Here is a 25,729-nt window from a genome sequence, read left to right as displayed (position 1 = left end):
TTTAATATCTGTTTATTTATAACAAGTTATATCGTTATCGCATATTTTCCTCATATAGTGCAGCCCTGCTTCTGAATACCTTGATTTTTGTTGCATCAATACTTTTTCTGTGCATGCTGACTAATAGGTTTGACCTCCTGTGTAATACCTACAGGAGTAATACCAGTTTCATCCATAAAGATAACAGCAGGATACCAATAACAACGCCAAGCACCTGACACAGCACACACTTTGTCAAAAACTGACTGTGGGGAATGCATCATCCTCCTCATTATCATCATCATCAATCAGGTTTCAGAAGACAATAACTTGGCTTATGTAATCACAACCAGGTCTGTAATGTCTGTTTCACCTTTGCCATGTCGGACTCTTCTTTGTGAAATTGAATAAGTTCATTAGATCATGTCTGCTCAATAGACATGGCCAGGCCTCATTATTGAAGCAATACACACTATTGCACACAACATAGACGAGACAAACATACAACACTTGGTCAAGGATTGAATGCGTTTGATAAAGCAGGTCTCCATATCACTATGGTGATGGCAGGGTGAAGGTTCGGAAGCGTTTCTACTGTATTTACATTTTGATACCAGTTATCTTGCAGCCAGGCAATTATGATTCTGGCTGTATCTCAATAAGCAGGAGACATCTGTTCCAAGTGATCTTACTTCCCTGAGTTCTATCAACAAATGACAACACTGCGCCACATCCTGTGATAAACTGTGCAAAGACAGACATGAAAACACATCTAAACTAAGAAACAGAAGAGTAACAGTGAAGAAAGCCTCAGAGGATCAACAAAATCTGGAGCAAAACAAGTCTCACGCACGAAAACTCTGATAGAAGTTGTTGCACCGATGCACAGCAACGCAACATTTTTAGTAATACCACCTGAAGAGTTGCCACAGTATGAAGAGCTGTGAAGGTCACACAAGATTTGCCAGAAAACCTCAGCTGTCAATCACAATATCTACCATTACAGAAGAGATTACAGAAGCAGTAAGTTTATTAAAAACTTCTTTCACTCAAAATGGTGAAGAGGAAACTGTAATCTTATTTCTAAGTGGATGAAGCGTCTCTTTTTATCCAGAATCGTACATCTCTCTCGTGTACGCGTCTGTGTGTCTTTCAGACAAGGGAGAGTGCAAAGGCAAATGGAGAGAGTTACATAAGAATATCACGACTGAGCCGAACTAACTCTGTTATGCATGCTATATGAGAAGTGAGAGATAGAGAAGAAAGATGGACAGGCAGCCAGAAAATAAAGCAAAGATGAAGACTGACACAGAGTTGCGTCCACAAACAGAGTGATAAGACAGACAGAGAATTAGCAACAAACGAACAGAGGCTCAGGCAGTAAATCTGACAGTTAAGACGGCACAAAGAGAGATGGGCCAAAACATTAGTAGTTAGTGTAGATAGTTAAGCATATAACATAGACTAGGAGGTAGAAGGACAGACAGGAAGACAGTCAAACATACAGACTAGGAGGGAGAGACAGACATGACAATGCAGAGGTGGTTGTGCAGGTCTGTTAGTCAGTGCCTGCAGCTTTACATGCAGCATTATGTAAGAGTGCTGGGGACCGACTTGCACAAAGCCAGCGCTCTCCTAAAATTCCGATTGGACACACACGCACACACAAAGAAAAAGAAGAAAAAAAACCTGGTGTATTAAACGACTTAGCTGCAGTAATGGTTTTACAGGAGAGGATGACGAGGGGATTTGGAGACATATGTGGAAGATACTGCAATGCAAGGTTCTGGTGAAAGATAACCGACAGGGTAGAAGGAAAGAGACAGAGGACAAGCTGGTGTCGTCACTATATCTATCTATCTATCTATCTATCTATCTATCTATCTATCTATCTATCTATCTATCTATCTATCTATATATATTATATATATATATATATATATATATATATATATACACACAGTAGTAGACTCTTAAAATCTCAATGAACTGTCTGTTAATTCAGAGACATAAGCAACACTGACTCTGCTTCTGTATATCGTCACTATTGAAAATTCACAAAAACAAACGTGTATAAAAAGTGTATAACTCTACATTACCACAGCAGGGTTGCAGCAACAGTGCGTCACTGCAGAGGGCTAAATGCAGTGGGACAACAATGACGCACACACAGTGCTATTACCAAGCTGACAGGGCTTTCCCTGCTCAGAGCTGTGTGATGATGGGGTAATGACGCCATTGAGACTCAGAGCGGTGCTTAGCTGTCTCTCTGACGTACAACTCTATCAAGGACTCCGAGATTCTTCTCCTTCTTAACAAACAGGCACAAAAACCTTAAGATAATAGTGCTGCATCTGTTACAGTTTTACAACCCTTTAGCAAACAGTATAATTACTGTAAATGCATGTGTGTATGTTTGCTCATTTGTGTGCGTGTGTGTGTCCTGGCTGTGCAATTAGTACACAATACTCGATGTCCATCTTCCAAACGGTCCAGCTAACTGAAACATAGTAAGTGATGCCGACACTGCAGTGGCTGTTTAGTGCCTCGCCTGGAGTACACACTTCAAAGCCTTGTCTGAGTTGTTGAGATGACCACATTTGAATATGACTGAGCAATTAGATGTTCGCTTTCTCATCATTTTGTCCAAGTGCCTAATCTTGAGTCACCAATGCAAAAAAATAAATACAACTTGGTGTTTATAAGTTAATTCGATGTCACAGAAACATTTAATGCTATGTGCATACAACCAAAGACATGCCTTAAACATGATTGGTGAATAACACTCGGACTACTAAAGGAGAGCAGAGCTCTTCTGATACCAACATTGTGTCCTGTTGCTTACACATTTGTAATTCATATGCAGAAATCTGCTTATAGAGATTAATCTTGGCTTAATAGCAGGACAATGTCGCTGCGTCAAGCACATCTGTATCGTTTATTTTGTCATTTGTTAAGCTCCATATGATAAGCACAAGGACATCGGGTCATTCTCTGAAAGCTTCATCAGTCTTTACGCAGAGTCCTAGACGTTGTCTTACATGTTGATTTTGTAGAACAGAGCCTGTCGCTGTAAACACAGATTTAAGTGTAAAAGGTCACAGAGAAGTGACTTTTTGTGCAACGACATACAGCGATTGTCACAGAAAGGGGAAGCTTGTCTCTTGGTATTCATGACAAAAGAGCAGTGCGACAATATAGAGATGACCCTTCTTTGAGGTCAACATAATGTCTTTGTGAGAAATGCACAGCGAGCGCCAGGATGACACTTCAGCTCCTGAGAGGCGACTTTGGCTACAGATGCACCTCTCAGCAGCCACTCTTCCTTCCTACTCCTCCTCTCTGCCGGGGGAGGGGAGCAGAGAGGGGACAGGGAGGAAGGGAAGAGAAGAGGTGACAGAGAGGGGAGGGAGGGAGGCAGCAAGAGTAATGTGATGCAGCAGTGAGCAGTGCAGACAGAGGAGGCTGTGTGAATGCCAATAACCAATATATTCCCCTGCCTCAACAGACACACACACAGTTGTGTTAGAACATGGGGCATGTAACATAAAACCAATGAATTCACAAGAGACTATTCTCTCTCAGTTTCATGAAAGCTTACGCTGAAATAATTCATTCAAAAGTACTACTGATGCAACAAACCATAGTATGTGATCTCAGAAAGATGCTGTGAACTGTACCGTTTTCTGGTGCTTTAAAATAGTCACATTCAAACCACTCAAAAAGATTCAGTTAACACAAAGGAAGAAAAACATCATTTCACATTTACCTCTAGTGGTACGTCGCCATGACGACATCCATCTCTGTGATTTCTACCTGCACCCTGAAACAACGGAAGCAACTGGGATTGAGTTCCCCTCAGTGTTTTAAACAGAGCAAGAGCAAACCTTCTTTCCACTATCAGTATCTCCATTACTCTGGACAATTTGCAGACCTTAAGGAGAACAGATTTCATTGGGATTGTACTCCACCGACTTAAAATGTCGCAATGAAAACTCCTGACGGCGAGTTTAGTGGATTATCCAGCTGTTTTGGGACTTTGTTTCCAAGAGAGAGATGTTGTTGTTGAAATTTGAAATATGATGCTTCATTACTGCAAGCACCACAAACTAAATTCCATTCAGTGCCATAATATAAAAGGTGGATGCAGATATCTCAGAGACACATATCTCAAACCCTGTGCACGTAACAATAAAACTCTTTGCATTGCTATATACAAATAAGGGTTAGTAATACAGTAATTTCGGTGAGGGGCCCCTTTTAAAAAGGCCCCAATTACTCATTACTTCATCAGACATTGTGGGACTAATATTCTATGTATGTTTGATATACAAACATCACACACTGTCCACAGTCTGTCCTCTTAGTAACGAATATATAGTGTAACATTGAAGCCATTATGATTTAATCAAACTGTCCTTGTGTCCTAAGTGTCTCCACTTATTTCCATTATCTCCAATACGTGACACAAAAGCTATATATTGCCAACCTGATCCCTCTCTTAGTGTGTCACTTATCTATATCATTAGCTTTATCACTTTCACTATCCTCACATCTCTGTTCTCCATCCTCAGACAAACCATTTTATATTTTCCAACATGCTAACTTGCTCTCATCTGCAACTACAGCACTTAAAAAGAAAACTTAATTATATGCAGCAAGCATTTCATCAAATCAGGTAGCCATCATTAACTAGCTATATAATTTGCACACTGTGTGGGGTTGAGTAACAGCTTCTACCCTTCCAAAGGCCATATTATTACCGTAAGTGAATGAGTCAGGAGAGTGTATGTGGTCACTCACAGTCCGCCTGCACAAGCCCTCTCACCAAGGGCGTTCAGTGTCACTCAGAAGAGAGCCATTTACTGAAAAATAAATAATAAATCTCCACGTCCACACACACACAAATAACCTCTCCTGCCACTAACAAATACACACATGCATGCAACCTTTGAACCTGTGTCTCTGTGTGCAGTCGAAGTACCCACTCACACATATAATGTCAGGTCGGAGTAGATTTGATAATAAGAGATTTTCTAATTGTCTCAGAACAAAGAAACTCCCACTGCGACATCAGAAACCCTGTGACACACACACACACACACACACACACACAAGCACACTCCCTATGTGCTCTGTTTATCAGGGCCAGGCCCATCGATCATCCTGGCCTGGTTGCCCGGGTAACCCCGTTATTATTCAACACACGGAGCACCAGCTTGCAGAGAAAGATGTGCATATGTGTGTGTTAGTTAGTGGAGGTTCCCATTGGCTCATAGGCAAAGCAGCCACTGGCCCAGGCATCCTCCCTGATCTGCATACCTGTGAGGGTGACACACACACACACACACACACACACACACACACACACACACACACACACACACACACACACACACACACACACACACACACACACACACACACACACACACACACACACACACACACTTTCCTCTTCCTTCTCTTCTTCCTCCTCCACCACCACACCACCCCTCCTCCTCCACCACCCACTCTTGTGATTTCTTTTTTTATTCAGCATCCTTCTTCCATTTTTCTTCCCTGCTTTGCTGCATTTCATTCAGCCTGCACCCTTATCTGCTCACTCCCCCACTTATTTTTCATTCACATTCTGCGGCTCTGAGGCTCATTCATAAACAGCACCACTCCTTACAGCGGCAAAAAGTAGGGAGGAGGGGAGGAGGAGAAGGCGGGATGGAGGGATGGAGGGAGGGTTGCCCCTACTGACTTACTGACTGCTGCATGGTGAGGGCTCCCTGAAAACAGCCAATCCGGATGCTGAGAAGAGGGGAGGGTAGGTAGGAGAGAGAGAGGGAAAAAGAGAGGTAGAGAGGAGGGGAGAGGATGGGGGGGTAAGAATCCATCCGCTTCTAGCTACACTCTCTCCTCCCCCTCCTCTGTTCCTCTTTGTGTCATCCATTCATTCCTTCATTCATTCATTTAACCCACCCTCCATTCACAGAATACATCTCATCTGCTGCAGTTTTGTATCTGCTGCACATGTTACAGCACATCTAGGTAAAGACAGACAGTGCGGTGATGTACTGAATGTTGTGTGCATAGACAGTATGCGTGCGTGCGTGCGTGCGTGCGTGCGTGCGTGCGTGTGTGTGTGTGTGTGGCTAATTTCCCTCTGGTTGAGTCAGAGGACACTGCAGACTAAACAACCTCTACTGCCTTTGTTTGCAGCTCAATTTATCTCTGCATTACCCTGCTTACAGTTTAATCTAAAACCAATACAACACAATATCACAACCTCATTGCTGCTCATTGTTACCCAACAACACATGCAAATCCTCCTGCACCATCAATGCAAGACCACGACAACAGTCTGATTAACATGTAAATTTGTCAGAGACCGTCAGAGTCTCTGAGACCTTTCAATTACTTCAGAATTAGGCCATTGTTAAATACATAAAGAAATATATTCCTTGAACGCCACTGTGAGTACGCTGGATGGCAACTGCCAGCACAAACTGGGGCAGTGACAGGGGAGGACAGAGCTGATACAAGCCTATCTGATCAGACGTGCTCCGCCTCCAGCCGGCGTGAAATGGCCAGTTCTATTATTCTTCTGAAAGCTGCCTGCTCCTCACAGCCTCGCCGTTGTTATTCCAAGTGCGAGGTGTGTGCATGCATGCGCTTGCCTGTGCAGACAGTGAGAGACATGAGAGTAGGAAGATACGGAAGGAGAAAATAGAGGGGAGGATAAGTGGAAAATGGATGGATGAATAAGGAGAGGGGTGAGGGAAAGAAAAGAGGGAGAGATACCAATAGGTAAAAGGGGGAAAAAGGAGGGAAAGGTCAAATGGAAAAATGTAGAAACTCAAGTTGAGAAATGAGGGATTAACTTCCCATGTGCAGCAGCAGCATATCTGATATCAGTTGGATCTTCTGACAGCTGCTAAGACATAACTCCTGACTTCAAACCTCTCACTCTCCCCCCATGCTCTCTGTGTTGCCAGTGACTTTCCATCTCATCAGCATTTGGTGTCAGTGTGTGTGTGTGTGTGTGTGTGTATTTCTAACACTGCGGAAAAAAGGGATGTGAGAGGACTGTGTCACCTAAGATCTCCCTGTTAACATTGAAATAAAATCCTCCTGCTCAGCCTTTATGTTCCTCTAGTTCAAAGGGAACTGCAGGTTTACAAACACACAGTACACTCTTATGTGCATGGGTTAGCTTCTTCCCCCAAGTGCACACAGTGATAAGGACATACAAGTGCACAAACATAAAACTCTAGGTCTGACCTGCAGAAACCTTCTGAGGATTTCACTCAGACGCACAGCTGTCTGAATCTACAATGATAATTCTATGTATTACATATTAAAACACATTGAACATTGGAATAAATTAATACAGAATATAACAAAAATCAAACATCAGCAGTGGCTGATATAAACTCTAGAAATGTGCAAGTCTCTACTGCCGATTTCTTAATGAGCCGTAGCTCAACATAATAGCCCTACAAGAGTTAGTTGGACTCTCCTGTGAAAAGTGCAGCTCCCACAGATTTCAACACTGTAAACACCTCCGCTCCAGCTATATATAGCTGGACTGACTCCTGGCACACAGGTGGACATCTTTGATACCAAATACTGTCAAGTAGGTAGAGAGGAGGGCAGTGGAGGCATAAGTGAGGCAATGGTGGGTGAGGAGAAAGAGAGGTGCGATATTGAGGATGAAAAGGAGGAAATGAGAGAGAGTCAGGAGGCGATAGAAGGGTGTGATGGAGGGGGAGAGAAAGGCATGGGTGTGAGGAATGCATGAGCGAGAGGATGTATGCAGAGAGGGTGACAGAGGGAAAGCTTTACATTGTTGCTAGCATGTAGTAATGTTCTTTATATAAAGGCATAATGTCATTGTGGTCAAGGCACTGGGACATACATAGTTACACAACAGCTGACTGACCAGTCGCACTCACGTCCTTTCACTATTCCTTTGCCAATAGACACCGCTTACATCACCCTCAGGAGCTGAAGGAACCCACAAAGTGACAGGACAATGTTGTCAGTGGCTGAGCTAAATAGAGGCAGCAATGCCGGATATTTAGGGAGGGTGAAACATACCCTATAAGTCTATTTCATGCACAATGGGGCGGCACTAAAAATAATTTTCATTTTCAATTCATCTATTGATTATACTGTTGGTTAATTATTTGTCTTAAATGTTAGAAATTAGTGGACAATGTTCATGACAAGATGCCTAAAATGACTTGTTTTCCCCCAAAACATGATGATGATGTATGTCAGGGAGTGACATCATCTGCTGAAGAAGACCGTGAGATACAGCTGAAAGCTCTGGAAAAAGAGGGCATCATGCAACCAAGAATTGTGTGTTAAATACTATTTTCAAGGTGAACAATGAGCTTTCGCAGTCGAAGATATTCAGCTTCCTATCGTAAAAGGACACAAAGAAGCAGAATCTTCACATCCGAGTAGCTGGTGCCAACTAATGTTCATTCATAAAACGAATGATCAATTATCTAAATTGTTGCACATTTTTATGTAAATTGACTAATTGTTTCACATAAAAGCATAAAATATGAATACATACATGCATGCACACATAAAAAGGCTACCAAAGCAACAGAATAAAAACCAGCGGGCAGCATTTAAACAGCCATCAACCCACAGGCTATAAGCCATCCTATGCAGCGAACCCATAACTTCTCTAAACCTTAACAAAACCTACAGATGAGGCTGTCACTTGTACAGACTGTACAGAACATTTTGTGCGGTCTGTGGAGATTTCCCATTCATGTCCTCTATACCCGATGGCCTGATGTTAACATGCAGAGGACATGGTAGGCAGAGAGATACTCCCAGGATACCACCTCACACACACACACTTCTCAGACCCACTCACTGCTGGATAACAGAGCCATTACATCATCACCCCTTCGCCTCGGGGAACGAGGCATGAGCGCTGACCACTGAGAGACGTGGGGTCATTACATCACTGGCAGTAGCCCCGAGCAAGCCATAAAAGAAGGAGCCGTGGCTGTGTGGCAGGCGGGAACTGGACGGTGTGTGCGCTGATCATCGCTAATGCTCGGTAATGTTGCCAACAGACATACAGGTCAGCTGGAGGGTCAGGCACTGCTTGACGCAATGCTGTGACACACACCACCCCGGGCCTTCAGCCGGCCATATCAGTAATGAGCATTGTTATGTGACATTATGAGGCCGTATGAGACACACACAGTGCTTTAATAATAGTATTCCATTATCATCAATGCTGGAGTTTACGATTCATTTAAAAACTGGAATGTGCCCGCGGCATTTTTGTTTCACACAGTCCCGTTTCATAACTGTAGGCCTAGCGATAAGACAGCACACGTCAATATTTTTGTACATTTTTACATCTGTTTCTTCATACCATTATGCCAAGAAAATGGTACTTAATTTTAGAAGAGCGACTTTCCGAATCATTTAAAAGCAGAAACAACACTGAACTAATGCTATTGTGGTGAAAGTGGGTGTCTGAGTGGGCAGTGCAGCTTCAAAACAGGATATGTTATTATGAATGATTTTTACCACCTCTTAATCATAAGGGACTAGAGGATCAATACTGTATCTACTAAACAAAAACACAGTTTCCAAGTAAAAAAACCTTTAAAAATGCACAAATGCATACTTAAAATAGCAAAATTGTTTCCTAAAACAGCTGAGCGCTGGTTTTTAGCAAACCTAACTCAAACAGAAGTAAATAGTTTATTTATTGGGGACTAATTTCAACCACAGCTGTGATGCACTAGTAAGTATTAACTAGTGAGCATTTAGCAGCAGTATGTTTATAGCAGATAACTACAGTGCCCGAGTTTATGATAATTAAAAAACATGTTTCCACATGTAACTGGATGGCCCATCTACGTGTTTAAGGATAAACACTATATACACAAACTGTCATAGTCACATATATACAATGTTGGTTTTGGTCTTTTGGTGGGCTTTGTAAGTAGAACTATTATGATCGTAATGCAACCATAAAGTCGTTAAGCGACCAAAATGAAATCCGTAGTATTACCCATCTCTATTGAAGAAAACACTGTAAGTCCTAATCCTACCCTAACAGTGATGTTTGATCATGCATGCGAGGATGGATAATGTTAGTTACATTATCTAGTTTCATTTCAGATCATCGGTAATCTGTTTATGTACAGAAACAGCAGAGTCAGTCCTCACGTCTAGACTATGATCACATACAATCCTGAGTAGGAGTTTGTGACAAAGAAAGAAGCGCACACAAAGGCAGGAGAGGGTTACTGAGAAGGTGGGGAGCAAGAACGGTTTGATGCTGAAGCCAGTCTCTCCAGACTCGAGAAAAGCAGGCTGAAAGGAGTGGGATGGGGATAAAACAGGTGAGTGAAGGCTGAGAGAGTGTCGGCAAAATACATTTTAATAACACTATATAATAAATAAACTGTACAGATCATTGGGAGGACAAAGAGCAAAACTAATTAAAAAGAAAATACATGAATAAACTGAGGAAGGAGAAAGACATTAAAATGGTCATCAGCATGCAGTGCTCCAGCTCTCCCCATCTATGCATCCCTCCCTCCTTTGAATCTTTCTCTCTGTGCTGTACAGATTATCTTAATGGAAATGACCTCCATCTGAGGCAGTTGAGTGGCCCAAACCTTATTAGTTATTTACCATCTCTCTTTCCTAAGCACTGTGGCGCCTCAAGTCTTCCTTTACGTCTTCCCTCCTCTCTGCCAAATGATGCCCTGGTCCCGCTATAGTGATGGTAATTTAATATGTCATTTTAAACGGGACAATAGTCCTTTTGGATTTACACACTTCACAATTGAAGGTATCAGAGAAAAGTGTGCAACCGTGGCAGGCCTTAATCCAAATGTGGTGATATCTAATTCATGTCTCTACAACACGTTCACACATCTTTACAGTAGCCTCCCTCATACAACTGATCTGTGCACGCGAGTCTGTTGAAGACGACGGCAATACGTGCTGGTGACAGAAACGTGTGATTCCATGAATTTGGGGAAGAGAGAGATATAGATAGATACTTTATTGATCCCGAGGGAAATTATAGAGAGATGCCCTCCAAGATGAGATCTCTCAAGCGATATATTGGCTCTCCTTTGAGTTTAAATGAGCGTGCAGGAAGTGGTCTGCCCAGTTGTTGCCTGCTGCAGTGCAACGCAGGAGAGGCAAGAAGATATTTCATATATCAGACTCCAGAGTCTGAGCCCACTCACACCTTTGCTGTAGGTGTGCCTATGACGCACACTGAAAAAGTGAGGCTGCATACTTTCTGTGTCTGTCTGTCTGTCTATCAATGTTTTTTAACAAGCAGGACTCGAGACTATCGTCATCCAAATAAAAGAGAGATTTCCAGGTATAATAATGTTGACTGTATACTGGCACAGTAGTCTTGCGGGAATTGGACAGCAGCAAAACACAGGGAGGGTTTTGTCGAGCAAAGAACCCAACTCTCTCTCACACACACACACACACACACACACACACACACACACACACACACACACACACACAACACACACACACACACACACACACACACACACACACACACACACACAACAAACCCCCTAACACACACCACAAACACACACACACGCCACAAAACGAGGCTCACATTGGAAAAAGAAAATAGATCACCATAGCCCTCTATATTTCTGTGGAGGTATAACAGTTACAACAACACACTTCAAAGCTGGCAGCGTACACACATCCGTGTACAACTCATGATAAAAACTAAAACATCGCATTATCGAAACATCTTCTTTACAACCTTTAAAATCGTCCAAAATCTGCATCTTGCATGCTATCAGAAGAGACTACATCAAAGTGTAAAGCTTCACCTCTGGGGAGGAAATACTTGTTTTGATCACGATTCAAATAGATAAAACAATCAAATTTAGAATAGCTGTGGACTCTTTAGCAGCTTTATTATGCAAATTACAATCTATTATACAAATGAGCAACAGATCAATCCTTACTCCAGCTTCAAATAAATATCAAACCAAGAGGGAACCCATGAAGGACGTGTGACAAAGCTTCCACCAGCTTTTGCCGCTCAAGCCAATTGTTTCATGTTTTGTGCAGCTCCAATTCACATACAGATCTACTCTTTGTTCAGCAGCACTACAACGTGTTCATGCCTCAAATGTTTTTGTTGCACGTGTTACACAGCAGCAGGTGCGTTTAAAAACCAGGTACTGCAGGTAGTGCAAGAGAACTGGTTATATTTCTAAGGGAACAGTGACATCTTGTGGACTCATTTGGAAGGTTCACTCCATGGCACAGGGGATTCTACTTTCTCTCAAAAATGATGGCAAACTCAACTCTTCTGTCTCTTCACAGAGATAATACAGAATATTTTGTATGACTTTGTAACAGAAATAACACAAAGCCAACAGGATCTTGTACCTATGTAAAGCGACCGGTATCCAGTCTAAAATGTTTTAAAGATAAAGAGTATTGAACTCCATTATTTGTTTTGGTAGACTGAAATATGTCCATAGTGCAGAAAAAAACTGTCAATGGTGTGTCATGCATGTCATATTATACAGATAGTTCCTGATTTAAAATCATAATTCTGGCAATTTTAGACTAGATCATTGAAGCGTCTTTAGGTTCTTGCACAGCTGCTTGTGTTAGACGACACAAACATTTAAAACGTTTGGCTTCCTTCGTTAAACAAAATGTGTTTTGTACATAACAATGTTTAAAGGTCACACGCAAGGTATTCAACGAAGAATTGTTTTGATATTGGAACAAAAACACTTTGCATTAGCAACAGTATTGAACATTTTTAGACAACAGCCAGCTCTACCTAAGAGTGAATTTAACATTTTATGCCACAATTGTCTGAACATCCAGTTGTCAATTCTATTCATACTTTTTCTACATTACAAGTTTGCTGCCTAGGGGGTTTAAATTAAAGTATACATGATGCTAATGACAGCATTGACAGCCATGATGATGGTATCTGACACAAATGGTCACGGGCATCTTTGCCTTTGACACCAGAAAGTAAAGAGATGACAGGAAGAGGGCTGACTTGCAACAGGAGTCATCAGCTGGACTAGACCTGGGGGAACCTTAATTCACCAGGAAGCCTTTAAATGGTGACAATATGTTCCGAGTGATGCTAAATCATAGACTTTGTGTCATGCAATCAAAATATCATAAAACTACTAACCAAGTATAAGAATGGCGTCTTCTTTCTGGACGTGTTTTTCCAGAAGGTGCTGGAATTTGGAGAATCTGCCCAACCAGTCGTAACACTGCTCCGTCTGGTATCTTTCATCCCAGTAGTCAACGTCTTTGTACCTGGAGTTATCATCCGGCAGGTAGTCCATATTGTCTGTGACATGTAAATGTAACAAAAACATTAAAATATTATCAATTTCAGTAAGTTTACTTGCTTTGATGTACCATCATACATGTACTAGTGTAATAACATGATTTCCAATGTTATTTTATACTATTTTAATTCTGCTATTTTATACTATTTTAATGGTACTTCAGACTCATTTACATCAACACTGTGATTATTGTACTGTAAATGCTCTGTCTAATCTTGTACTGTGCTTTTGCTGTGAAGCACTTTGGGCTGCAATTCTTGTATGAAAGGTGCTATACAAATAAAGCTTATTATTATTATTATTATTATTATTATTATTATTATTATTATTCATTTTATAGTCTTGTTCTTCTGCCAAAACCCATCAGACATTCAGAGCTCATTAAGTTCGTCATGAAAATCAGAGGGAAGGTAAAATTCGAGTGACCTAAATAAGTGAGTAAATAAACTCGATGTCAGGCAAGTGTTAAGTACCAAAAACACAACACACTGCAGAGGAGGGAGGGCCCATGTAAATTCCAAGATGATTCATATTTTCATTTCAATGCAAATAACCTTTATTGGCATTATTGTGGATGATGCCTTATTGTCAAAGATAAATTAGCTTATCAATGGATAGTCAGGTTTGAGTGTGTCTACATGTATCAATGCCAGGCTGTAATAACTTTTCCTTAGCTTAGCTTTTATCAGGTACAGTGTGACATACAGCGCTATCCAAAGACAATATGTGCATTTTAAGGCAAAATAACAATTGAGTTTGTGATTTCAACTCAATACAAAAAACTGTATTTGTCCCTGGGAGGGCAATTTGCAGAGGAACGTAGGGTAATACAGAAACACAATATAAGATAAATTAATTTAAGAATACATAAGAATGCAATGATATTCTGTAGCGTCCAAATTCAATACAAAAAAGGAAAAAGGATAAAACTATACACAGTATGGTAACAATGACAGTGATATGACATCATTGTATTAATGAAAAAAGTAACTTTACACATTATAATATTGATCCATCCAGTGTGTCAGGTACTTTACTCTTTGGTTGTGTATCATTTGGTTAGGTAGTAATTTTCTGTGTGATTTTTTTGTTGTTGAAATGACTGAAGAAGAGTTATTTTCTCGGCCAAAATGTTTAGAGAAAACTGATATTTACAGTGTTTTCTTTTCTTTTTTTACATGTCATGTATCTTGTGTTAATGTATGTGCGAGTTGTTTGTTTCAACTGGCTGTAAAGCAAATGTCTCTTCTTTTCCTAAATATTAAAGTTGGATATTTATCTCGATATTATTTCTAGATCAGCATTTCTTGCTACAACTGTAGCTAGCTTTTCCTCCGACAACCCTTTCTCCGTTGGGGCAGCATTAAATCATATTTTACCTGACATCGTCACAGGGAGTCAAAGCTGTCCGGTGGCTTCGCATCTGTTATCGATAGTTAAGTCTGAAGAGCCATGGGTCATACTGCCGTGGTGCTCACGTGAGTGTCGTGGTAAGTTAGTGACACAAGCGTTAACCATTTAAACTTTCGTGTTGTGAGTTCAATACAAAATTAAAACAATAAACAGATTTTTTTGGGTTGTGTGACACTCATGAACTCGCTCGCTGTAAGGCTATAGCTAAATTAAATGGGCACGCGCATGCCCCGGTTGAGGGCACGGCGCATGCGGACTTGCAGCCACTACACTGCCCGGCGGTCGCGGCCACTTCAGTTCATTTAGTTGATTTCTGACTCTAATACCATGCACAGAATGAATTAAATAGCATTTATTTGACTACTTACGAATTCCTCGATAACACCAGTGGCTCTGTATTCAGTAAAAACGTCTGTTCGTAACTGTGAATAAATCCACGTGCTGTAGTTTTACAGCCTTAAAGCTATAGTGCACCAGACAGTGTGGGTACACTTAGTGCAGACACCTACGACAGAAGAAATCTTGTGAGAAACTAAAGGTAGTATAAACTCAGAGTCCTTTGAGGAATTATTAGTTTGAAGAGAGGCAGATGTCCTTGTTGATGTTAGTAAATGGTTCAGAGAAGGCGGGGCATTATGATTTAACACGTTCGTACCCTGCTGCTTTCAAATACTCCTTGTAAAATCTCCCAAATCTCATTGGTGCGTTCATGCGACCAATTACTGAAATACAATTGCTGTAAAATCAGTTTCTCAATGATTTTCTTCTATTTAAAAAAAAACATCTATTTCTTAGAATTAGTGAACACTACCTTCAATGTTTTGCATGGTGTACTCCATGATCAACTTAAGGTCTATACATATGCCATTAAATGAAGAGAAAATGTGCATCAGGTATAACAATTTAGAGCTGAAGCAATAAGTCGATGAGTCATTGACAACATTTTTTAGAATCGATTAAGCATTCAAGTATTTGAAGCTAGTCTGTCACTAGCTCCACAAATGTGAGGATTTGCTGCTTGTTTGTCCATCTTTTGGTTACTGTTGGAGAAATCAAGTCCTCACATTGGGAACTTTTCTGCAAACATTTTACAATTCAAGTTACTATTAAAAATATATTTAATAATCAAAAATAATCATTATTATTATCATTAATATTATTATAAATATTATCTAGAATTATCTATTTTATTATCTGCCAAAATGTCATAGAATTTCATATTAAGGGGGCTTTTAAGAAAAAACAATAACCTGAAACATACATAAACATACAAAATAACAAATTCACTGTTTCATTTTCAGCCATGGATGACTACAAGTAGGTCACTCATCCATTGTGTGTATTTTATTTAAGTTATTTATTTATTGTATGGGAACCAAAACAGACTAACTTTGAAAAATAATTACAAAACATAGAGACATTGTAACTAATAAATCATATTTTTGTTTTCAAACAATTCAAACTCAAAGATGTGGAGATTTATAGCACAAAGAAATAACAAAGGCTGTAATGAAAAAATACTGCATGCTTAAATTGCTTTATTGTTCTTATTGTTGTCTGTTTTTCTGAAATGTTGACCTGGGACTCTCTCTGAGCAGCACTGGCATGTCCTGATCTGAGAAGGGGAGATAGTTAGTTGTGTGCACTCTGCACAATATATACATAGACCCTCATCTTCCCACTCTCACTAGTGCCTGCTCATACACAATTATGATATTTGTTTATAATGCATATATCAAAATCCAATACATATTGTTCGTCTACTCTACAGGAACAATGACTAGCATATACTGAATTTACAGCAGTTCATTTTTAAGTTGCAATTAGGGGAACATGTAATTTATTTAAGACGCTAGTGCAAGTTCCTCCTTGTAACTGTAGAGGGCAGAAAAGACCAGGGAACGTGTGTACAAGGCCACACTGGTGGTTTTGGAGGTTTTTGTTCTTACTTTACATAACTGACTAATAGTACTCTCATGGCAACACAACTGAACTCAATGTGCAAAATCAGCAGAGTTTGCTTTGAGAAATGTTGTGTAGATGCACTTAAAACTTCACTGGTCACCTCAATGATGTATCGTCCTACTACATTTGAGTCTAACTCAAAGAAAAGCCAAATTGTGCAGGAGACAGTGCATTATTCTGAGTAAATCAGTACCTTTTAAAGTCAGGTTCTAGACCATGCTCCAAATTGTGAGATGTCATGATGCATCATACAATAAATCCCTTTTGACTACTGTCCAGAATTGATTTTCACCACCCTGTCTTAATAAAAAAAAAACAAGAGCACTCCTGTCCTAAATTAATCCAAGCTAAAACATGTACTCCACAGTGCAATTATTTGTGTTGCACTCCAAGAAAAAGACTGAAATTCAATATAGTTATCTGTCATTTTTCATGCAATTTCAAGATGTGGTCACTCACCTCTCCAGCAGCCTTTCTCCAATTTAGTTACACAAGAAAATAATAAAGAATGTGGCCTGTAGAGTAGCACAAAGAGAAATCTCCAAACACAGTCGGACATACAATACAAGACTTAAGTTGCATGGCACTGCTCTTCTGTCCTCACCTATGATGCCCATTTTGGCAGCAAAAATCAGGAGACACTCCAATAGTAATGCAGGTGCTGTAATATCCCACCAAGTAACAGATGGCCCCGTTCCTGGATTACCCTGTTCCTAGATATAATGCCCCCCGTCACAGCCTGCACAATTCAAATACAGCGATCAGGCGCGATTTAAGTGCATTTTGAAAGTTACAAGTTACAAAAGTTACAAAGACTATGAAAGTAATTTTTCCTGAATACAAGACTACACTCAATACTCAACAAAGCACGAGACTGCAACTGGATTGAATAATGGAAGAACACAGATGCCAGCTATAAATTCAATTTAAAATAGAAAGATCTCTGTGCAGCAGAGAAATGATATATATTTCCCTGCAGATGGTAGTATCACACTGCTATTTTCAAAGGATTATGCATACTGTTTATTAGTGCCATCAGAAATTCAGTGATAACCTAACAATGGTCATTCTATTTCATTATCTGACGATGAAAAGTCGTCTGCAGCTAAAGTCTTTGGCTCACATAGGCAATCACACTACAACACCTTTGTCATCTATTACCGAAAACACAGTGGTGTGAAGATAAAGTGCCCATTCATCTTCAGCAACGAGAGAGTCGCACTTTCTGTGTCAAACCCACCTAAATGGCTCTTTAACTGTTGTGCTGCCTCCGTGTAAGAAGCTAATCCTGCTTCCTTCTGTGTGAAAAGCTCACAGAGGTGCATCAAGTACCATTCTGTCATCTTAATGCATATCCCTCCATTTCACACTCGCTGAACTGTAATCAACTGTAATTCTCTCCATAAACTTGGGCAGTAAGAGCTTTCTCAAGTGCAAGTCTTTTTTTTTTTTAAGGTTTCTGTCTTTTATTGCCAATCTGCCATTATGGAGAAATAATCAGTTATCTCAGAAGATTCCGATGCAAGTTATCTCTTCATCCATTTCTGAGACAGTACCACGTGAAAGGCAGATTATACTCGTTTCTAAGAAGAAAAAAGACATAATGATGATTTGGTGGCTCAGTGTGCTAAAACATGATGTGCTCTTAGTGTCAAGCATTGGAGTCCACTCTTTTCTTTTCTTTTCTTTTCTAAAAATGCACCTTTCCTTTGAAACTGATCGACATGAGGGACTATGACTGCCACCCCTTTGGTTACGGTATATTTACTTTTAGGCAACTCTCTGGTGTTAAAACTTCTTGTAACAAGAAATTGTGTTACAAGAAAGTTACACTCCTTCACTACACTACACTATCTCTTGGAAAAAGAAAAACCTTTATTGGAGTTTCTTGGACATCAAGATGCCATTTTGAAATTATGAGTTAATAAGTGTTTCTGATATGTTCTTTTTGTTTCTTTTCCTTTATGAAAAAAAATGGCATGTTTCATTGTGTAATTACTATTATTGGTATAATCTTGGTAATTATTGGTATGTTTGAAATGTATGAAAAATGAGAGAAATATTATCTGTTGGTCATTAAAGTCTATGGTGTGTCCTAAGTGTAAACAGTGCACTGTCGTTTGATTCCCATTGAATGTACTAATGTACTTTTAAAGCAAGCAATTTTACTTCTTTGGATAAAAATGTATTAAAAATACTTGATGCATTGAAGCTGAACCTCATGACCTCGATATGAATGAAGCAGATTGATGCAACACATGGCAAAGAGTTACCTGAGAGTCAATAGAAACATATTCACCAAACACACACACACTCTCCAGATGGGGCCATCAGGTTTGATGAGTGTGTTTAAATGGAAACCGGTGTGCCAACCTATATACTGTGGGTTTGACGCTGCATCATAATTATGTAACCCTCATGTTGGTACCAGTTAAGGTACAGTGTTATCATCGATGGTAAGCAATAAAAAAATCTCCGTGTAAGATTTGTATTGCACAAGTGACTGGAGGAGAAAAATAACACATTTCTTTTGATTTTTGAATCCGATGTTTGGGCTACACTCTGGACCCGGCTGAAGATGCGGAGAATAATTTCCCACAGATTCCTCTGCATAGTGGAGGCACTATCACAGACCACGTGAGAGGAATATTCAATGACGGTCCCCGACAGACCGGTTCATCTCCGCTGGCACTCCTCTGCTGCTGACATGGACTCGTGGACACTGTCTTTTCTCAGCTTCCCACGAACGGACGCGGAGGGAGGGCGACACTCTGTCTGAATGTAACCTTTGATCTTTTGCCGTTTTCTGTTCTTTTTGTTTTTGATTTCTTCTTCTTCTCTCCTCCACAAGTCAAACAGTTAGGGGAGGGTATGGCTTGGCCGTGCATCAGCAGAGTGTGCTGCCTGGCTCGCTTCTGGAACCAGTTCGACAAATCGGACCTCTCCGTCCCGCTCACCATCCAGAACTACTCGGACATCGCCGAACATGAGGTGCGCTCCGTCACCAAACAGGTCTCCGCCTCGGAGCGTGCACCCGGGAATAACTACTCGACCCCGGACCTGCGTGCCGTCCCTCATGCGCCCAAAGATGGCTCGGGGACCCGAGGATCTTTCAGTGCACGGAAGGAGCAAAGTTACAAGCCCCGGGAGGAATATCATCCGCCCGGAGTGCCTTTCAACAGTGTTACCCAGTACAAGCAGGATTTCAAACCCTGGCCCATTCCCAAGAAGGAGAATTTCCCTTGGATTAGTAACGGGGGCAGCAGGGCAGACAGTGTTTCGGACAGCCTGGTGAACGGTTACCACAGACCGGGGGAGAGCGAGGAGCGGGGCAAGGGGCAGAGGTGGGGAGAGCAGCAGGTGATGGAGGAGAGCAAAACCAGCTCCTACAGGTAGGACATGTCATCCTATAGTGCGTGTTTCAGCACCTGTCGCTGTCCTCTGCATCGGACTATTGGAGCGGTCAGGAAAACTGCGAATAGTGATGCCTGCATTGACACTTAATTAGATCTGTGTGTTTTAATAATTCATTAACTTCCAGGGTCGACCCAGCGAGCCTACATGGAGATAGGGGTCATTAATAATTCCCTTGCACATTTCATATTCATATAAGAGAGAGCTACATTTGGGTTTTTTTTGCATTTTATTTTAGGTTATGTGGACAGGAAGTTGTTGGCTTATGACCCTTTAAAAATATGATTACTCACAATGCTCAACCTACTAAAATGTACTTATTTTAGTAGATTTATTTAGAGACCTAAAGAAGAAAAACTTCACAGCAAAAAAAAAGAAAAAGAAACAAATATATGATTTGAAATATTTGTTTCTTGTCTTGTTGATCATCGTGCAACTGCTTTTTCTTATGATCCCTTGGTTGGTCCATACCCCCAGGTAGAGTAATACAAAATAACTATAGGATCTAAAAGGGGAATTACATTTTAAAAAGCAGAGGCCGACATATCTGGACTTTTAGTCACCATTCAAGCTTCAAAAACACTGGATCCTACACTTACAATAAAGCAACTTGATAGCTTTCATTAGACCCTCCCTGCCTGGTTATTGCTCATGTCTTTCAAACTCTACCTCCCTCAAACCCAGTCCAAAACATCATCAGGGTTATTTTCCCAGACTTTAGGAAGCTTTTCCCCAAGCTACAGGAGACATTGCAAGACAGCCATTGTAAGATAAGCACTCCCCATGACAAGTAAACTGTAAAATCAGAAGAATGCCCCTTTAAGTCATACTTTAAATAAACTTTAGCCTGCCCTATACTGAGCCTCCATCAGCCACCTGATGCTTCCCTCTTCCTCCAGGCAAGAGTACAGGCCGTGGACGGGGGGGAGACCAGCCAAAACTGCGAGGAAAAATCCTCCAGCTCAATACTCCAGCCCAGGGACAGAGGCCACCAACGTCCAGCGTGAGACTAGCTACCAGGCTGCCTACAGCGGTGACGTCCCGTCCATAGGGCTGAATCAGAGGGAGCACAATATCACATCTGCTGCCTCCAATATACACCCTGCTGCTGTCCCCCAGCACATCCCCACTGCCCTGCAAGCTGGCAGTTCACCCATCCCCTCCAGCCTCCACCAGAGCGAGGGAGAGGTAAGCAAAGACAGCAGTGTTGGTCAAGTGGTGTGTTTTCATGATATATGTTAAAGCAAAAGCTGGTGTCAATCCTTCAGCTGGAGGAGCCATGGGATGTACAAATAGCTCATTGGAGGAGCTACAGGTTTAAATTGCAGCACGCTCCTCCTGAAAGTCATCTTCTCTCGTCTCCCTGGTGGCCTGTTGCTGTTGAGGTGTTTCAGAAAAGTGAAACAGCATCTCAAAGTGACCCAGCTGTTTAAAACAGGCCATGTCGCCTACTGTGTTAGGTAACACTCTGCTGGTGCTACACTCATTACTTTGACCTGAATAAAACAGGCTTAAACAAAAAAAGTAAATAGGTGATTCTCCCAATTGTGTTCCCCTTTCGTCAGAAAACAAAACAAACCCCTAAACATATGTATTGACACCTGTCAAATACATATAGTTTTTTGTCATTTTATTCGAACACTTAGAGGGTTGTAATTTGTATTTGGAGTTTTAATTATGAAGGGTCAATGTTTCACAGATAAAATACAGTGGAGCATACATTATGTTAAAGACATGTGTCCTTAATATGGCCCGGGGCAAACTGACAACAGTTGAAGAATCAACCAAATATTCACACAATTGTACATTTTGTCCCAGATGTGTGCTCTCAGAAATGATGACACAGAAAGTAACTAACTGCAACAAAGAGAGAGGATTTTCTCAGGAAGCTGAGAACTCGTCAGTTCTGTCAGGTTGTTCCAGATTATCGTAGGATAAACTGGGTGAGGGGACACATCCCCCTTTCCTCTGTCCCCCTCCCTGGGTGCTGTCACTCAGGTCAGCTGTTTAGCGTGACAGGAAGTGAGACAGCTTTTGGGAATCTCCAGAGGTTTAGTGCCATCCCTCTTCCCCGCCCACACCCCTCTGTACCATCTGCCAGTGCAGAGCTGGGGCTGGGCTGGGCTGGGCCGGGTCAGCCCCGTTTGTCTGTTTGAAAAACTGAGTAGCAATAAATTAAAATGTGTTTTTGTGGAAAAGCTGTGTTTGCAGGGTTGGAGCTACCATTGAAGACACTGATGTCCTCAGTATTCAGGGGTTTTAGGAACCTGGGGGAGGTTTACAGGCTATTTTAGTGGATATTTCAAAGGAAGATTCAAAGATAAAATTTGACTAACAACTAATAAAGGATTTATTATTTCTCTACCAGATTTTATTCTGACAATGTGAAGATTGAAAACTGTATATCTCCAAATAAATGTTCCTTCATAGACAGAACAAATTCTCCTTCTTAAAATAATTAAAACAATGTGAAAATTAAAAATAAAATAAAGAGTAAAAATCTGGTGTTGTGTTTCTCCAGGTTAAAAGGGGGACTTGTACTTATGATCTCAGTATGTTTTAAATCCTAACTACTCATGTGTGTTTGCCTTCAGTCTTGCAACTTCAGTAGGTTAGAAAAAAAGGGATTCACGCACGAGGGAAAAATAAGTGGTTATTTCTACAGTATTTGGAATAATGACTGCTCTATTAAGCCGTTTTGTCCTGTGCGATGGTGATGGAGGTTAAAGTGAGAGATGTCAATGGTGGGACACAGACTCTATTAATAACACTGGCCCAGTTTGAGTGAGAGTTCACGGGACATTAAGAAGAGATGTGCTGCTGGCAGTGTGTTCGGCTGAATACTGAGGTCAATATCACACACACACACACGGCCACGAGCACGCACATACATGTGCAGGTTTATCAGCTATAAAACAATCTGCCAGTGCGACACAAGCCAGCCTGAGAGCAAATCAAGTTGAATTTAGATAATCCACCCCGGTCACCGACGGCCCACACACTGCCGACTCATTATTGACTCACCAGCCCCCTGCAGAGGTGTCTGACCAAGCATTACACGTCCCACTCCAGTATAGATTACACTGGGTCATGGCACTCTGCTGGTGTTTGTCTTCGAGGGCATTCTCAGTTTGTGATGCCATTCTGTAAAATACATGACTATACCAAACTGTGATATCACCAGCCGGCGAAGCTTCCTCATTAAGCGTGGAGCAGACTGTATCTATTCATTAAAAGATTTAATGGTTAAGTCCCAAATAAGCTGCTGGAATCAGAATAAATCTGCTCTTGATGATAAAGGAGTTGGGCAGCCATGAAATTCTCATTATTGCTCAAATCAATCTGTCAAATTGTTTGCTCCCCCGTCCTATAGCACATTAAAATCCATCTCAACGGATAAAAGCTGTCTCTAATTTCATGACACGCAGCAGACAATTGACCGATTAGGATACTCTGATGCTTTTCATGATGAGAGCGACGTGTTCTCTTGAACTCATTAAACTTGCAAACCAAATGTAAAACATCCCAGCGAGAGGTCGTTGCGAGCAGTCCGATGAGAGAAGGAACCTCTCTGAAACCTGAAACTCTGCTTGTCCGACTTGTCCGGCTTTAATGAGTCCAGCCCTGAGCTCTCAGCACGGTAGTGTGTGTTCGGAATCAGGCCTCGCAACTGCAACACAAGGCAAACAGATGGGCTGTAAAATCCTGTGTGTGTGTGTGAGTGTCAGGGATGAGCAAGACAAATCCGCTGAATGGTGAACACATTTAGAGTAGAAACTATTGTTCCTACATTCTTGGTTGTTGTATGTTCAGGATTGTACTCTCAGAGCTCACGGGCAACCCCGCTTAACTTCTGATTACAATGCATAGCAGTGCTGTGTTTTCGTATGGCAGTAATATAGATGCTCGGTGGAGGGATGGAAATGCTGCGAACAATAGCTTTAAACCTCGAGCCATCCCCATAGCCAAGCTTTTCCCTTGTATTTCTCTCCCCTTGTTTTTCAATTGGACCTCTTCCCTTTTCCCACGCTGCCCGAAACTACAGAGAGAGAGTCTGATGCCAAGTTGGCAGGTCTATGACAGGGAGGTAAGGATTGTATTAAGAGCAGAGGAAAGGCAAGAGAAGGATGAGGGAAAAGAGACAAAGCTAGGGGGGAGGAAAAAAGATGAGGAGAGAGAGAGAGAGAGAGAGAGGTGGGGGAGGGGGTAGCCAGCAACATTTGATGGATTATCTGTTAAAGTGCGATGTTGCACCGGGTTGCAGTCTTCTTTGGCACCAATCTAATTTAGGAGTGAGGCAGACCTGGCTGCTACACAGAGCAGAAAAGCCGGAGTGAGTGAGTGTGTGTGGGAGGGAGGGGGGGGGGGGGGGGGGGGGGGGGGTGAATACACTCACACACCAATATGACTTGCTGAACAACATGAACTGCCTTCCCTGCCACCCACAGAGCTGTATAGTCGCATTCAAAGTGCTGCTGGGACAGCAAGCCGTCGATCTCTCCAGAGAAGGAATAGAATATGGGCAACTTTTTGGTCAAGCTTTGAGAACGGCTGCCATCAGCGGAACAGAGCAGCACTAAGCAGGAAATAGCAACACAGTCCAGACTGCTAGCGCTCTGACAGCAGACCTGATGCTTCTTGACGGCACAGCCAAAACCAGTCTCCTCTAATTTCATGGGTCCAGTGAGAGCACCACAGCTGCTGCCCTCTCTGGTTCATCTCTCTGATAACATTAAAAGCTGCTGTTATACCTGCCTGTCTCTCTCTCTCCCATGTCTCAGGAACATCTGGTGAAGACCAAGTACCCTCCGAACCCTTCTGCTGTCTTTCAAAGCGGGCCGAGGGTCTTCAACATCTGACGGCTGCTCTGATTTCCAACCATTCCACTTTGATCGGTTTCATTTTTAAGGAATCAACAGGGGAATGACTTGAGTCCATTCCACAACACAAGAATCTATGCAAGGGAATGTATAATGTTGTGAAGCCTGTGGAGCTGCAGCGTCCGTATCCCAAGTGGAGACAGATAGATAGAACCCCCCCCCCCCCCCCCCCCGTTTTACACTCCTTCTGCTCCTGTTGCTATGGAAATGAATATGCATGTATGAAATAGTTTTAAAACAAGCTTTTTTTTTGCAGTTATAGATGCACAAGAAACTTGCTGGTTTGTGTGTTTGTGTGTGTGTGTGCCTGCTGATTTGTCGTTTTACTGTACACAATGTTGAGTCTGCTCCAATATGAATGACATGGTTGGTCATTAAGTGTGTATGCTTAGAGCACTATGTTGCCCTTTGGTGTTCTGCTAGAAATCTGCTAGAAAATAAGTTATTTCCTCAGTATTCAATTAGTTTACTATTTTGAGAAAGTATTGTTCCGTCTATTATTTTGTAAATCTATTGTTAAAGAAAACCTATACTGTAAGTGAAATTACAATAAAAGAATATAAGGTTCTTAGCACTTTCTATGAGATGTCACTCGGCTCTTTTTCTCAACACGGAAGCTACTGCAGGGGGACCGCCAAAGTATTGTTTGATAATGTTTTTAATTGTTTTTTAACAGTGATATAAATCATACATAAT

The 25,729-nt window shown here is 41.4% G+C and overlaps 2 protein-coding genes across 3 annotated transcripts in view; one reads left to right on the top strand and one right to left on the bottom strand.

Annotated features, from left to right (window-relative positions):
• Positions 1–15,414, bottom strand: part of ece2a (endothelin converting enzyme 2a) — a 70,655-nt gene extending 55,241 nt beyond the window's left edge. Inside the window, exons 1-2 of one of the 2 annotated variants that reach the window (XM_029454330.1) lie at positions 15,143–15,414; positions 13,196–13,360 (exon numbers count right to left, since the gene is read on the bottom strand). In XM_029454330.1, coding sequence (XP_029310190.1) covers positions 13,196–13,355 — 160 coding nt within the window. In that variant the 5' untranslated portion in view covers positions 13,356–13,360; positions 15,143–15,414. Of the gene's footprint in view, positions 1–13,195; positions 13,361–14,740; positions 14,967–15,142 lie in introns of those variants that run through there. The other variant, XM_029454329.1, reaches the window with a different exon arrangement.
• A 3,760-nt stretch (positions 15,415–19,174) lies between these two features.
• map6d1 (MAP6 domain containing 1) lies at positions 19,175–25,612 on the top strand. The gene is made up of 3 exons (XM_029452867.1): positions 19,175–20,131; positions 21,053–21,341; positions 24,935–25,612. Exons 1-3 carry the CDS (start codon positions 19,611–19,613, stop codon positions 25,010–25,012), a joined length of 888 nt encoding a protein of 295 aa, XP_029308727.1. The 5' UTR covers positions 19,175–19,610; the 3' UTR covers positions 25,013–25,612.
• Positions 25,613–25,729: the final 117 nt, after the last annotated feature.

Source organism: Cottoperca gobio, chromosome 17 (assembly GCF_900634415.1).
Source record: "Cottoperca gobio chromosome 17, fCotGob3.1, whole genome shotgun sequence".
Classification (NCBI taxonomy): Eukaryota; Metazoa; Chordata; class Actinopteri; order Perciformes; family Bovichtidae; genus Cottoperca; species Cottoperca gobio.
Note: the sequence above shows the minus strand (reverse complement) of the source record. Positions and strands in the feature narration are given on the sequence as shown.